The sequence below is a fragment of the Mobula hypostoma genome, chromosome 6 (assembly GCF_963921235.1).
Source record: "Mobula hypostoma chromosome 6, sMobHyp1.1, whole genome shotgun sequence".
Taxonomy (NCBI): Eukaryota; Metazoa; Chordata; class Chondrichthyes; order Myliobatiformes; family Myliobatidae; genus Mobula; species Mobula hypostoma.
In genome coordinates this window covers 139,020,911-139,037,035 of record NC_086102.1, presented here as the reverse complement: position 1 = coordinate 139,037,035, position 16,125 = coordinate 139,020,911, and the positions used below count along the sequence as shown (strand labels likewise).

At 41.6% G+C, this 16,125-nt stretch overlaps 1 protein-coding gene across 1 annotated transcript in view; it reads right to left on the bottom strand.

The window, feature by feature from the left end:
• cops8 (COP9 signalosome subunit 8) overlaps positions 1-14,201 on the bottom strand; it is a 57,814-nt gene extending 43,613 nt beyond the window's left edge. The window contains exons 1-3 of the mRNA XM_063051808.1: positions 14,074-14,201; positions 11,237-11,307; positions 7,298-7,346 (exon numbers count right to left, since the gene is read on the bottom strand). Of these exons, the coding sequence (XP_062907878.1) occupies positions 7,298-7,346; positions 11,237-11,307; positions 14,074-14,151 (198 nt within the window). The 5' untranslated portion in view covers positions 14,152-14,201. The remainder of the gene's footprint in view (positions 1-7,297; positions 7,347-11,236; positions 11,308-14,073) is intronic.
• Between the last annotated feature and the right edge of the window lie 1,924 nt (positions 14,202-16,125).

Genomic DNA, 16,125 nt, shown 5'->3' with positions numbered 1-16,125 from the left:
TTCAGCCCTATCACTCCAGTTCCTACCCCCCTGCCAAATTAGTTTAACCCTCCTGAACAGCTCTAGTAAACCTGCCCCCAAGGACCTCGTTCCCCTTTGGGTTCAGGTATAGCCAGTCCCTTTTGTACACGTGGTACTTTCCGCAGAAGTGACCCCAATAATCCAGAAATCTGGACCCCTGCTCACTGTACCAGTTCCTCAGGCATGCATTTACCTGCCAAATGTTCTTATTCTTATCCTCACTGGCATGTAGCACAGGCAGCAATCCAGAGATTACCACCCTCCAGGTTCTGCTTTTAAGCTTTCTATATGGCTTCCAAAAATCTCTCTTCAGATTTTACTTCCTCACCTTTAGCGAGTTAACCTCTTGACCTTTCCTAACCATGTCATTGGTGCCAAAATGTACCAAGACTTCTGGCTGCTCACCCCACCCCCTTTAGAATGCTGTGGACCAATCCAGCATGTCCATGACCCTGGCACCTGGGAGGCATATCATCTAGATGACTCTATCGTGTCCACAGAATCTCATCTCTATTCCTCTAAGTAAGGAATTTCCAATCATTATTGCACTCCTCTTCTCTTGAGGTACAGCGCCAGACTCAGTGCCAAAAACACGGTCGCTGCGGCTACATTCACGGTATACTTATTATAGAGGCAATTGGCCACAGGTGTACTCTGCATCGACTGCCCATTTCTCTTTCTTCTCGTCTCTTGCAACCTCCTTTCTCGTCCTGTACCTCCTTTCTATCAGCCTTCCTCAGTCTCTTGTATGAGCCGAATGTAATCGACCAGCAGCTCCAGTTCCTCAACGCGTCCTCTGAGGAGCTGCAGCTCGTGCACCTGCTGCCAATGTGGTTATCCAGGAGGTTGGAGGTCTCCCAGAATTCCCACATCTGGCACAAAGAACACAAAACTGCCCCTGGAGCTATTCTCACTGCGCTAACTGTGCCCAAACAAATGAAAAATTAAGAATAAAGCAAAAGAAGAAACCTACCAGATACTTACCTTGCCCAAACCTGATGAGCCAAAGCCACTCTCACACTGGCCCATTCACACAATGGCTACTCTGCTTGCCCCGCCTTATTTTTATTCACCTGTGTTAAGTCACTTCTCATGCTCCTGTTGACTGATCGGGCACAATCCAAACTCTGAAAACTGCTGTGAAGCATTGCTTTTTTAATCTTCAATTGTGGACCTGTGCAAAGTCACTTCTTCTTGAGCTCATGTTGATTGATTGGGTGCAGTCCAAACTCCAGAAGCTACCACAAAACACTGTTTTTTTCAATCTTCAGTTGGCAACTTGTGCTCCCATTCACTGATTGAGCATTGTCCTATCAGTGAACAAGGCAATATTGAAACAGACTGCCTTTCTACACTGAGACTTCTTGAGACCGATTAAACTAAAATCCATGCTATGGTAAACTTGAAAAAAATTATCAAATGGAAGAGACACCATTGTAGTCCAATGTTTCGTCTCAATTTAACTACAGTAGATTCCGGTTAAGTGGGACATATAGGGACCAATACTTTTTGGCCCAATTAGCCAGGTTCATGGAAGTAGTTGAAAAGATATAAAGAAGACAAACTGAGTAATAAATTATGTATTTAAATGAAATACAGAATAAATTAGAACACTACCAATAGTACTACAGTACTGTAAAATTGTGCATTAGTTCCTAATAGTTATATAAGGAATGAACAAAATCAGCACTGACACCTAGTGCAAATAATGAATTGTTTTCATATAATGCTAATATAGACAACTGCATCCGCCAAATCTTCATTTTTATTGCAACATTAAAGATGATTGTCTATACTTTCAAATTCTTTGTAGTTCCTAACTTGCTGAAGTAGTGAAATCATTTTCTTTTCACTCCCTGCCATTTCTGGCATCTTCAAGACTGATTGCTTGAAAGTGCAGTGAGCAAAACAGTTCGGAATTGTCTTACTGCTTATTTCTCGCCAACTATCAGTGACAAAAATCACTGCTTTCTCAACACAAACTCATGCAACTAATGTTATTTAAAAGTTGCTTGATTTAAACACAGTATAACGTCTGACAGCTGCACAAGTGTGTGTGTGACTAACACTAGTTGGAACCTGTTCAGCAACAGTCTCCAGTCACAATTAAGTAGCATAGTGTCCCAAATAAACAAAGGGAAGCCTGGCAATTTTCTCAGTCAGTTTTTGTTCTCAAAGAATTGTCCCTAATATGTGGATGTCCCAACTAACTGAAGGCCCAATTAACCAGAATCCATTGTATTTCATAATCTTAGCGCTCTCCTAGCATTAAAACAAAGAACAGTAGGGTGTAGGAAGAGGCCCTTCAGCATATGATGTCAGTGCTGACCACGATGCTACTTTAATCACAACTGCCTATTCACATACCCGTCTAAGAAACACTTCAACTCCACTATTGTGTCTGCTTCCACCACTTCCTCTGGCATCTCATTCCAGGTACCTACTACTCTCTAGGGAATAAAAGGTTTGCCTCAAATCTCCTATAGGTTATCCTCCCTGCATCTTCCATGTTACGCCTTCTGGTATTTGATACTTTAACACCCGGAAAAACTCTATTTACCCAATCAATGATTCTTATATTTTTTCAAACGTCTATAAGGTCATTATCACAGGCTCAAACATACCAGAGAAAGCAATCCAAGTTTGCTCAACCTCTCCTTATAATTCATACTCCCTAATCCAGCTGACATTCTGGTGAATCTCTTTTACATACAATGCTCCAAATGCATCTTAATCCAAGCTGCAACATGACTTGCCAACTATTAAACTCAACGCCCTCAGCGATGAAAGCATATGTTCTTTACTATCTTATCCACTTATGTTGTCACTTTCAGGGAGAAATGGACTCGCACCAAAGAACCCTCTGTAAATCCATGTTCCCAAGGGTCCCGATTGAAGCTGACTTCCCACATGCACAACACATTAGACTTGTCCGAATTAAACTTCTTCTTCCATTTCTTTGTCACGTTATTCAAAAGCATTCCAAAGAAAACATATGCATTTGAAGAACCTCTAATTAAGGCATGCAAACTTGAGCAGGAAAATACATCTTAATAAGGACTGTGTGCGAACATAAAATCCTCTGAGTTGGCAACACTTAATCCTGCCTTGTAAAGTGACATTCTGATGACTTTATCATTCTTTTATGGATGAAACTCTGTAAGTGCTCTTTGCTGTATGTCCTTTGCTTATAAATTATGAAACCTTTATCAGCGGAAAAAAATATTTTAACACCCAAAAAAATACTCTAAAACCTTTTCTAATTCAGTGCCAAGTCCTGAAGTATTTAACACAAACAAATTTGTATTTACACAGCTCTCCAAAAAGTGGTTTACTAGAGCATTATCACGTTGAATTTGACAGCTGTCCCTCATATTGGACTGGTGAATATCCTATCAAATATATCAGTGTTTTAAGAACACTATAAAGAAGGAAAAAGTGGAAGAGCAGTGGTCAGGTTAAGGATAGGAATTCCAGCATTGTAGGATTACACAGTTGAAGGCGAATCAACAATAAAAGGAGTAAACCTGGGAATGATTAAGAGGCAAGAAAGGTAGGAGTACAGATATTTGAAGACTCCACTTCTGGTAGAGCTCAAAATTGGACAGGGATAAAGCCAGCCAGTAACAGATAGAACCTTTCAAAAAAAAAACTCCATCTTTTCTGGAGAAGTGTGAGGGGATTGGAAAAATGTTAAATCAATTACTGGAGAAAGCAGTACATCTGGAAAATCAATCTAACTAGTCAGAGTAAGCACAGCTTCATGAAGGAGAAAATTACCTTAAATAAATCTTCACTTTTTTTTTAAGATTGTGTAATATTACAATGGGATCTTGATCAATGGGCCATTGGCTGAAGAATGGTAAAGAGTTTAATTCAGATAGATGCAAGGCTGTTTAGCAAGGTAAATCAGAGCAGAACTTGCAAAACAAATGCCCTAGTGAGTACTGCACCTCAGGTTGCAGATATATAGCTCCTTGAAAGTGGTGACACAGGTAGACAATATAGTGAAGAAGGCATTTGGCACACTTGCTTTCATCAATCAGGATACCGAGTTCAGGAATTGGAACATCATGTTATAGCCGTGCAAGATGTTGGTAATGTCACATTTGGCCTGCTGTGCACAGTACTGGTCACTCTGCGACTGAAAGGGTCTCATTGAACTGGAAATGATGTTAAAAGATTTATAAGGAAACTACTGGGACTGGAGGGTTTGAGTTATGAAGAGATTAGGCCCTGGGATGGAGATGGCTGATGGATGATCTTAGAGGTTTAGAAAAGAAATAAGATGAACAACCAGTCTCTTATCTAGAGCTGTGGAGCGCAAAAGGAGACCACAATGGTTTATAGTGAGGAGGAGAAGAAGACTTAAAAGGTACTTAGCAGCAACATTTTCCACACAGATGGTGGTCTGTATATGAAAAGAAGTTGTCAAAAGAAGTGCAAGAAGCAGTTACAATTATGATTTTTTAAAACACATTTGGAGAGGTACATGGACAGGAATGGCTTAGGTCAAACACAGGCAAATCGGACTAGCTCAGTTAGGAAATTTAGTTTGCACTGACATTGGACTGAAGGGCCTGGTTTCTGTGCTGCATAGCTCTAAGATTTTATGACTAAATCTTGGCGAGTGGATAGAGGAGAACCGGCAGATGCATTATTAGTTCTAGCTTCTCAACTCTAAATGACCTTTGACACCTACTCTATTTTCTGTTTTAACCAATCCTCAATTCCTGACAGTATTTTAGCCCCAATCTCAAGTGTTCTTACTTTATTTGATAAACTCTTATGGCACTTAATCATAGATATTTTTGAAATTTCAAAATAAGTTGCAGAAAATTGTAAAATTAGTCAGCTCCATCATGGGTAGTAGCCTCCATAGTATCCAAGAGGTCTTCAAGGAGTGATGCCTCAAAAAGGCAGCATTCATCGTCAAGGACTCCCACCACCCAGGACATGCCCTCTTCTCATCGTTACCGTCAGGAAGAAGGTATAAAGGCCTGAAGGTACTCACTCAGCGATTCAGGAACAGCTTCTTCCCCCCAGCCATGCAATTTTTAAATGGACCCTGAACCCATGAACACTACCTCACTACTTTTTTTAAAAATTTCTGTTTTTGCACTACTTATTTTTATATACATACATATATAATACACATATACACGTATACACTCATAGATGCACTGTAATTCAGGTTTTTTTCTATATTTATCTTGTGTTGCATTGTACTGCTGCCGCAAATTGGAATAAATTTCACGAAATATGCCGGTGATATTAAACCTAATTCTGATTCTGAATTTAAAATCAGATATTCCTCATGTATTTAGTTAGTCCCTGATCTCAACACTACTCTCCTGGGCGCTTCCTAAACCTTTGTTCAATTGCTTGTAAATTTCTCCTTCTACAGTTCTCTGGAGTACAGAATTCCAACAAAAGGCTAGAGAAGCAGTGCCTCCTCATTCAAGTCATAAATGGAAAATATCTTATTGTAAATATTGCTACTGGAAGAAATAGCCTTCTGACGTTTCTCTCATCGATCCCTTTCAAAATCCTTTTCATGCATTGCACGAATTACCTGGTCTGCACTACACTGCTCCAATGCATGCATATTCTGTCTTGAATAATGGAGACCAAATTAGTATGCAGTACTCCATTTCTACTTGCAATAGTGGTCTGAATAGTAACATTAAAACTTGCCTATTTTTATATCGCATACCACCTGCTGTAAGGGCCAAATGGTCTGCAAAAAAAACACCACTTTTTCTTCTTCATTAACTACTCTACTTTTAGGCACTAGAACATATTGATATCATTTTGTACCACAAGATTTGGTAGTCTCGCTATGTTTAAATAATAATTTGCTTTTCCATCATGGTTAACCTCCTATTTTCTTAAGATTTGGGAAACATGATTTAATGATTTAAAATAGAAATGCATAGTAATTCTGTTCAACCCTATTATTTTTTAGGTACAGTTATCACTATCTTAGTAACAGATTCTAGGATCTGTTTTATTAATGGTCCAAGGCTAGCTTGATAGCAGTTTTCTTGGTCACTCCTTTCTTAAATCTGCTATTTTCCAATATACAGGAATCCTTCTAGAATCTCAGAGTTGGAAGATGGAAAAACAGTGCACTAGCTGTCTCTGTGGCCACTTATTTCAAGACATTGAGGTCATCAATTTGAGGATGTATTAGCTTTCTGTCCTGTCGATTACTGTCTTTTTCATCCCCCAGCTATCCATTCACACTCAAACTTGGTGTTCTCTGCTACATTACAGGAGAAAATACACCATTTATTTTATGAAACAAAATATTTTGTTTAATTTTTCCTTTAATTCCTTTTTCCCTGATATAATTTCTCTAATCTCAGTACTCTGGGGACCTACATTACTTTTGCTAACCATTTCCTTCTTACAAATCTAAAACCTTTATGGTCATTTATACTTCTTCATAGATTACTCTTTTAATCTAATTTTCCTTTCTTTGTAAATTTCTTGATCTTCCTTTGCCGAAATCTGAGATCTTTCTAATCTTTAGTGTTGTGTAATTAATATTTCAGTAATATTCAAGTAATATTGCAAACATGTTTGATTTAACTTTCTCTGTTGTTTACATAATTCATTGCGGGTTGTATGCACTTGAATGGCATACACCATTACACCACTATGTCACATGTGCACAGCTCACTAAAGTAAAACTAAGAACGTACATGAGTTATCCCTGGGTCCGTGTCTTTCTTTCAATTAGTTTTATGTTTTGGAGTCACAAAACATAACACTTAGATGTACTGCTCTTTTATAAGTCTTCTTCTTTGTTCTAACGTTATCTTTAACTTCTTTTGTTGGCTTTGGGTGGACCAATTTTACTGCTGGGTTTCTGGACATTTAACAGATATTTATTGTAGCTATGTATAATTCTTTAAGTGTTTGCCTTTGCACGCTTACGGTTATAGCTTTTAACATCGTTTCCCAAATTCATCACAGCAAACGAATCACATAAACCTTTCTATCAAGCCATGTAATTCCAAAGGTGATGCACCTTCATTTATAGAGATGCGATGGAAAATAGATAAAAATAATCAACTTCTTTAGCTTAGACTATACCTTTTTTTTTGGCTATTAAGATGCTCAGATATCACAATGTTTTTCAGTCTGGAAGTTTAATAATGTGTATATTAACTGTTTCATTATACACTAAGTACGATAGAAATACAAATCCTTTTTTTTAATACAAACAATAGTTCAGCAAAAAAATGCTTGTTAAACTATAGCTCACTGTTTTGATGGCTTGGGGTATTCTCTTCCAGAGATATCTTGCTGTATTCCTGTAATAATGAACAGAAACAACATGATTTTCAATGTAGCAATCATTATATTTAAAGATCATTAAAGCACCAGTACAGTCATTTCCACCAGTGCTTACAGTATATAGAAACATAGAAAATAGGTGCAGGAGTAGGCCATTCGGCCCTTCGAGCCTGCACCGCCATTTATTATGATCATGGCTGATCATCCAACTCAGAACCCAGCCTTCCCTCCATACCCCCTGACCCCTGTAGCCACAAGGGCCATATCTAACTTCCTTTTAAACATAGCTAATGTACTGGCCTCAACAGTTTGCTGTGGCAGAGAATTCCACAGATTCACCACTCTCTGTGTGAAGAAGTTTTTCCTAATCTCGGTCCTAAAAGGCTTCCCCTCTATCCTCAAACTGTAACCCCTCGTTCTGGACCTCCCCAACATCGGGAACAATCTTCCCGCATCTAGCCTGTCCAATCCCTTTAGGATCTTATACGTTTCAATCAGATCCCCCCTCAATCTTCTAAATTCCAACAAGTACAAGCCCAGTTCATCCAGTCTTTCTTCATATGAAAGACCTGCCATCCCAGGAATCAATCTGGTGAACCTTCTTTGTACTCCCTCTATGGCAAAGATGTCTTTCCTCAGATTAGGGGACCAAAACTGCACACAATACTCCAGGTGTGGTCTCACCAAGGCCTTGTACAACTGCAGTAGTACCTCCCTGCTCCTGGACTCGAATCCTCTCGCTATAAATGCCAGCATATCGTTCGCCTTTTTCACCGCCTGCTGTACCTGCATGCCCACTTTCAATGACTGGTGTATAATGACACCCAGGTCTCGTTGCACCTCCCCTTTTCCTAATCGGCCACCATTCAGATAATAATCTGTTTTCCTATTTTTGCCACCAAAGTGGATAACTTCACATTTATCCACATTAAATTGCATCTGCCATGAGTTTGCCTACTCACCCAACCTATCCAAGTCACCCTGCATCCTCTTAGCATCCTCCTCACTGCTAACACTGCCACCCAGCTTCGTGTCATCCGCAAACTTGGAGATGCTGCATTTAATTCCCTCATCCAAGTCATTAATATATATTGTAAACAACTGGGGTCCCAGCACTGAGCCTTGCGGTACCCCACTAGTCACCGCCTGCCATTCTGAAAAGGTCCCGTTTATTCCCACTCTTTGCTTCCTGTCTGCTAACCAATTCTCCACCCACACCAATACCTTACCCCCAATACCGTGTGCTTTAAGTTTGCACACTAATCTCCTGTGTGGGACCTTGTCAAAAGCCTTTTGAAAATCCAAATATACCACATCCACTGGTTCTCCCCTATCCACTCTACTAGTTACATCCTCAAAAAATTCTATGAGATTCGTCAGACATGATTTTCCTTTCACAAATCCATGCTGACTTTGTCCGATCATTTCACCACTTTCCAAATGTGCTGTTATCACATCCTTGATAACTGACTCCAGCAGTTTCCCCACCACCAACGTTAGGCTAACCGGCCTATAATTCCCCGGTTTCTCTCTCCCTCCTTTTTTAAAAAGTGGGGTTACATTAGCCACCCTCCAATCCTCAGGAACTAGTCCAGAATCTAACGAGTTTTGAAAAGTTATCACTAATGCATCCACTATTTCTTGGGCTACTTCCTTAAGCACTCTGGGATGCAGACCATCTGGCCCTGGGGATTTATCTGCCTTCAATCCCTTCAATTTACCTAACACCACTTCCCTACTAACATGTATTTCACTCAGTTCCTCCATCTCACTGGACCCTCTGTCCCTTACTATTTCTGGAAGATTATTTATGTCCTCCTTAGTGAAGACAGAACCAAAGTAATTATTCAATTGGTCTGCCATGTCCTTGCTCCCCATAATCAATTCACCTGTTTCTGTCTGCAGGGGACCTACATTTGTCTTTATCAGTCTTTTCCTTTTTACATATCTATAAAAGCTTTTACAGTCCGTTTTTATGTTCTCTGCCAGTTTTCTCTCATAATCTTTTTTCCCCTTCCTAATTAAGCCCTTGGTCCTCCTCTGCTGAACTCTGAATTTCTCCCAGTCCTCAGGTGAGCCACTTTCTCTGGCTAATTTGTATGCTACTTCTTTGGAATTGATACTATCCCTAATTTCTCTTGTCAGCCACGGGTGCACTACCTTCCTTGATTTATTCTTTTGCCAAACTGGGATGAACAATTGTTGTAGTTCATCCATGCAACCTTTAAATGCCTGCCATTGCATATCCACCGTCAATCCTTTAAGTGTCATTTGCCAGTCTATCTTAGCTAATTCACGACTCATACCTTCAAAGTTACCCCTCTTTAAGTTCAGAACCTTTGTTTCTGAATTAACTATGTCACTCTCCATCTTAATGAAGAATTCCACCATATTATGGTCACTCTTACCCAAGGGGCCTCTCACGACAAGATCGCTAATTAACCCTTCCTCATTGCTCAAAACCCAGTCCAGAATAGCCTGCTCTCTAGTTGGTTCCTCGACATGTTGGTTCAAAAAACCATCCCGCATACATTCCAAGAAATCCTCTTCCTCAGCACCTTTACCAATTTGGTTCACCCAGTCTACATGTAGATTGAAGTCACCCATTATAACTGCTGTTCCTTTATTGCACACATTTCTAATTTCCTGTTTAATACCATCTCCGACCTCACTACTACTGTTAGGTGGCCTGTACACAACTCCCACCAGCGTCTTCTGCCCCTTAGTGTTACGCAGCTCTACCCATATCGATTCCACATCTTCCCGGCTTATGTCCTTCCTTTCTATTGCGTTAATCTCTTTTTTAACCAGCAACGCCACCCCACCTCCCCTTCCTTCATGTCTATCCCTCCTGAATATTGAATATCCCTGAATGTTGAGCTCCCATCCCTGGTCACCCTGGAGCCATGTCTCCGTGATCCCAACTATATCATAATCATTAATAACAATCTGCACTTTCAATTCATCCACCTTATTACGAATGCTCCTTGCATTGACACATAAAGCCTTCAGGCGCTCTTTTACAACTCTCTTAGCCCTTTTTAATGCTTGCCCTGGATTTGTCGGCCTGCCACTTTTACTTTTCCCCTTTGTACTTTTTGCTTCTATGCTCACTTTACACCCCTCTGTCTCTCTGCACTGGTTCCCATCCCTCTGTTGTGAACTAACCTCCTCACACCTAGCCTCTTTAATTTGATTCCCACCCCCCAACCATTCTAGTTTAAAGTCACCTCAGTAGCCCCCGCTAATCTCCCTGCCAGGATATTGGTCCCCCTAGGATTTAAGTGTAACCCGTCCTTTTTGTACAGGTCACGCCTGCACCAATATGGAATGATATAGTAAATTTTGAGTTGATGCAAGTACCTTCAACCTTCACTTTAGTTTGAAAATTATTAAGACCTTCAAAACCATTACATCTCCCTTAAATTGTGAACAGTTTGAGAAGAGGAGACAATGGCCATAAAAATATGAGGTTTGCCACTTCATTTTTGGTTGAAACATTACATCAAAAAGAGTAAAATTTCATTTAGACAGAAGTTGGATTGTCATCTAAATTCTAAAGGTCATAGAACCAAATAGCATGGAAACATCCTTTCGACAGTGATCCCTGCAGTACACAGCTGGTCACAGGCCTCCAATCTGAAAAACCCTCCTATTCCAACTACCAAGCCAATTTTGTATCCAATTGGCTAGATCACCCTGGACCTCATGTAATCTAAAGCTGTGGATCAGATGACCATGTGGAACCTAGTCAAATATCATTTTAAAGTCATTGCAGACGTCTAATGCCCTGCCCTCGTCAGTCCTCTTGATCACAAACTTAAACACGATGGTGAATTTAATTCAATAATTTGCTCAGAGAAATGATACAATTTTATGCAATGTTGCTCCATTTTTCAGTACTCACATGTCGTTGTGCAGAAGATACAATGCAAGCAATTGGCCATAAACCTGAGGTGTTGCTATTCCACCAGGAGCCTGCAAATCAAGATAAAGGTGTAAGTTTCACTAAAAAATGGAATAACCTTCCAGTTTTAATAAGCTACTGTTAACAAGTCCAAGATCTGGTCATAGAAAGGGATGTTGAGTCTCAAAGAGGACATTTTACCCGCCAGCCTCTGAGGGTCGGTCATGTTAAAAACCCAGCTGAAGTGGATAAGCAACATCCTGGCACGCGAGACATCATTTTCTAGGTGGGGCAGGACAGAGGAGGGAGCTGAAGCTATGTCATCATCAGTGGACTGGTTTGAGTGGTAGGCGAACCGGAAAGGGTTCAATGTAGCTAGAAGGTGGAATTTTGTATGATCCATTTTCAGTCATTCAAAGCACTTCATGATTGTTGGAGTCAGTACCAATGGGTGGAAATGATTCAGGCCAATTACAGTACCTTTGCTCTCTTGGGCACTGGTAAAATGGTGGCTGCCTTGAAGCCTGCAGGGGCAATGGACTGTTTCAGAGATATTAAAGACGTCCATTTAAACCTCTGTTAGCTGGGCCACATAGCCCCTCAGCACTGAGGTTGAGGGCTTCAAGTTCCTGGGAGTAAACACTAATAACCTGTCCTGGTCCAGCCACGTAGACGCCATAGCCATAACCATCTCTTCTGTTTCTTCAGTAGGCTAAAGAAATCTGGCATGTCCCTGTTGACCCTTACCAATTTTTATCAATGCACCTGGATGCATAACGGCTTGGTATGGCAACTGCTTTGTCCACGGATGTAAGAAGCTGCAGAGAGTTGTGGACACAGCTCAGCACATCACAGGAACCAGCCTCCACTCTATGGATTCTACCTATACTTCTCTCTGCTTCAGTAAAGCAGCCAGCATAATCAAAGACATCTCTCAGCTCAGACATTCTCTCTTCTTCCCTCTTCGTTTGGGGAGCAGATACAAAATCCTGAAAGTGCATACAACCAGGCTAAAGGACGGCTTTCACCCAGCTGTCATAAGACTAGTAAATGGTTCCTTAGTCCAATAAGGTGGACGCTTGACCTCACAACCTACCTTGTTATGATCTTGAATTTTATTGTTTACTTGCACTGCACTTTCTCTCTAGCTGTTACACTTTATTATTGTTTGACCTTATTCTACCTCAATGGAGTCTGTAATGATTTGATTTGTATGAAGTGTATGCAAGACAAGCTTTTCACTGATCTCAGAACATGTGACAATAACAAACCAATTCCAATCCTCACCAGCCTGAAAATTACACACTGGGACTTACCAACCAATCTACAGGGCAACAAAAAATAATCTGGCAATGCTGGACAGTATTGAGTGGGTGGCTGAAGATTCACCCTGCCTTTCTAGGAGATCCAAGTGGCTGTGTTTTGGCTGTAGGCTTCCAGGTATTGCATATGCTGAGATATGAGGGATGAGTAGGGCTGCGATCAAGTTGATTGTCATGGCCATACACACCCAGGGTATAAATGCCATTTAGATTAGATACTTTGCAGCAACTTTTCAAGTTTCCATCACCTGCCATGGCTATAAAAATCATTTTGCTTTGTATTATGTACTCTCTTGCTCCAACATTGCTGCAATTAGATAATGTCACTGATCTTTCTGTGAATAAGTTCTGTATGTAATCCTTTAAATTAGGGAATGAAAAGCTTTACTACTTAGGGATCTTCATGAATTTGCACAGCCACCTTTACTCTGCCTTTTCCAATTTTTCTGTCTATCCAGTTTGCCTTCACAATCACTTTCTCAATTAGAAACCCTGCAACCTTTCAAGATTAGCATAGATACAATGGCAGATTTTTCCATTCCTACAATGGCTTTGCATTGATCCTGTGCTTTTGAAGACATCCAAATGCTTTATACTCATACTGTAAAATTACAACGCTTGTTGTAATGTAGGAAATGTGGAGTCAAGCTGCCACAAATAATGTAACAATAACACAACAATCCATTGCAAAAATGTTGAGGGGGACAAACGTTGGTCAGGGCCCATAACAAGGCCTCTCCTAATCTTCTACAAAATGGATCACTGAGGTTCATATTAAAAGGCATGCAGGACTTCTGTAAAATGCTTCACACAAACGACAGCATCCATCACTGAATATAACTGCATCAATAATACCCAGGAGTGTCAGCCTTCTTGTGAAGTCATTACTGGTATTCAGTTTGAACCTTAGGATTCAAAGCCAGAGGGAGGGGGAGCAGTGAAGACATTGAGAACAAGCAAGAGAAGTGTGGGGTGGGGAAATCTGGAGGTATGAGATTTGGATTGAGAGTCAAGAGTTAGATAGGGATGAGGCATCGCACAAGTGAAAGGGTAACGTGGAAGATAAAGAAAAGGAAGGGGATGGAAAGTGACGGCTAGGGCCAGAAGATGGGCGAGGATGGGAGATAATGGCGGGGGTGGAGTAGACCTGACAGGAGAAGGTGTGGAGATGATGGGAAAAGTAGGGGGAGATGATGACGATTGGTGGGGAGATGGCGAGGGGGAGACAACGCGTGGGAGTTTGTTGACAGCCGGCTGGGATAACGACAGGTGAGGGTTGGTTTAAATGATGAAGGGTGCTGATAGGGGCAGATGACGGTCGAGGGGGTACATGATGAAGGATAGGTGAGCGAGCCAATGACTGTTTGGGGGGGAATGACGCTAGTTTGGGGAGGACATGACGATTGTTTGGGGGGAGTGCTACCTCCTCTCACGCTGCACCCACCCAGTCCCCACCACCGCTCCGCCGAATTCGAGCCCCAGTTGTGGAGACCATCCCGCTCGCTCTTGCGCTACCTCCAGCTCCTGCGTCTCGCACTGCTCCAGAAGCTTGCTGAACGCAACAGACTTGCCCGCCATCACCACAGCGGGCATCTTCGCTGACCGCTCGCCGCCGTCCTCTCCTTTCCACGTTTCCTCTTCCGGGTTGCGCGCAGGCGACACCCACCGCGAATCTGCAGCGCCGCCCTGCTGTCCAGGAGGAGGTGAGGCAGCCTAGCCGCTGAGAAGGCAAAGTGTGCGGCATGATCAGGCTGATCTGCCTCAGCGCCAAATAACAATTACTGAGGACCATATAACATCATTATACATCAATTTAAATACAAGGAAAAGATTATTTTCACTTTCTGAGTGACATAACGATAGGCATTCAAACAAGAAGTCCCTTTGACCACTGGTTCCATCGTGGCTGTGTGGTCCGATTCTGCTAATCCTTACTGTGGGATCATGACAATAGTCACTCCCTGTGCGGGAGCATGGAGGTCAAAGGAGTCAGCTACAGTAGCAGCCTGTTTTGTGGCACCACTGCTGGCTGTGTTTCTCAGCAAGATAGGTCATGTTCCAAGCAAGCAATAGTGATGGGGGACTCCAGGATTGATAATTGGCCACCTTTAATGCTAGGGTTAAAGATAACTCTAAGCGGGCACAGGACATTCTGAAAGGGGAGCAGGATCAACCAGAGGTCATGGCCTATATTGGTACCAGGAAGAGAGATGAGATTCTGCAGAAACACAAAATGCTGGAGGAACTTAGCAGGCCAGGCAGCATCTCGGAAAAGAGTACAGTCAACATTTCGAGACAAAACCCCTTGGCAGGACTGTTCTGGATACTCTTTTCCTAGATGCTGCCTGACCTGCCGAGTTCTTCCAGCATTTTGTGTGTGTTGCTCGGATTTCCAGCATCTGCAGATTTCCTCTTGCTTGAGGTTCTGCAAAGAGAATTTAGTGAGTTAGGCAGAAAGTTAAAGAACAGGACCTCCAGGGTGGGATGCCAAGGAGAGAGGGCAGCTTCCCCGGATTCTCATATTCTCAACAATAATCTACTTGATCATTTTTCTATCACTGGATAATTTCCCATTTCCCATGATAATAATTTCTTCCCTTCTTTGTTAACTACCCACTTGCAGGCCATTTAAATTCTTCTTCCTTATTGTTTTCTGATCTGGAGTAAAGTGTAGGCAAATTTGAATAGAGCTGTTGGCTCACATACCAAAGACTTGGATTCATTCCTAACCCCAAGTTCTGTCAATGTGGAGTTTGCACGTGTCCCCTGTGACTTCGTAGGTTTACTCTGAGTGCCCTGGATTCACAACCCAAAAACAAACAGGTTGGTGGGTTAATTACGCTCTGTAGCTGGTGTGTCGGTCAGCAGTAGCATTTGGGAGGGGTTGATGAGAAAGTGAGGAGAATAAAGAAATGGGATCAGCGCAGTGTTGGTGTAAGTGAGTGGATGATAGTTGCTGTGGACTTGGTGGGCCAAAGGGCCTGTTCTCATTCTACTTGCCTCTATATCCCCGTGCTTTTATCTTGCTCAGTTTATTTGATATATACGTTAAGGGACGAACAAGGAGAGAAAGGAAATTCAAACTGCCTTTAGGGAAGCAGATCTGTTGGACAACAGATTCATCGAGTGGACAGTGATCTAGACTTCAATGGCAGCCCACAGATGTTGTGTGGCAGCTATCCATGTTACTATAGAAACAACAATTCGTCATGAGTTTGGACATATACACATAGGAACTCATTTAAGATTGCTCCAAAGAAAACAGTGTGTAGACTCAGCCTCCTACAAGGTTGGACTGACGATGTCCATCTCTGCAGGAAATCTGAAAGAGGAAACTGAAATTGCTGGAATCATTCACTAGGTCATACAGAATCTGTGGGAAGAGATGTATAGTTCATGTTTCAGGTTCCACTGCTTTTGTTATTGACTCTTTACTAATATCTGAACTTGTGCCTTATAGAGACAAAGTTTCACGGAATGGAACAGGATGGAAACAGGCCATTCAGCCCAACTCATCCATGCCAGCCCATGGATACCTTCCTGAACTAATCACATCCCCTGGCATTA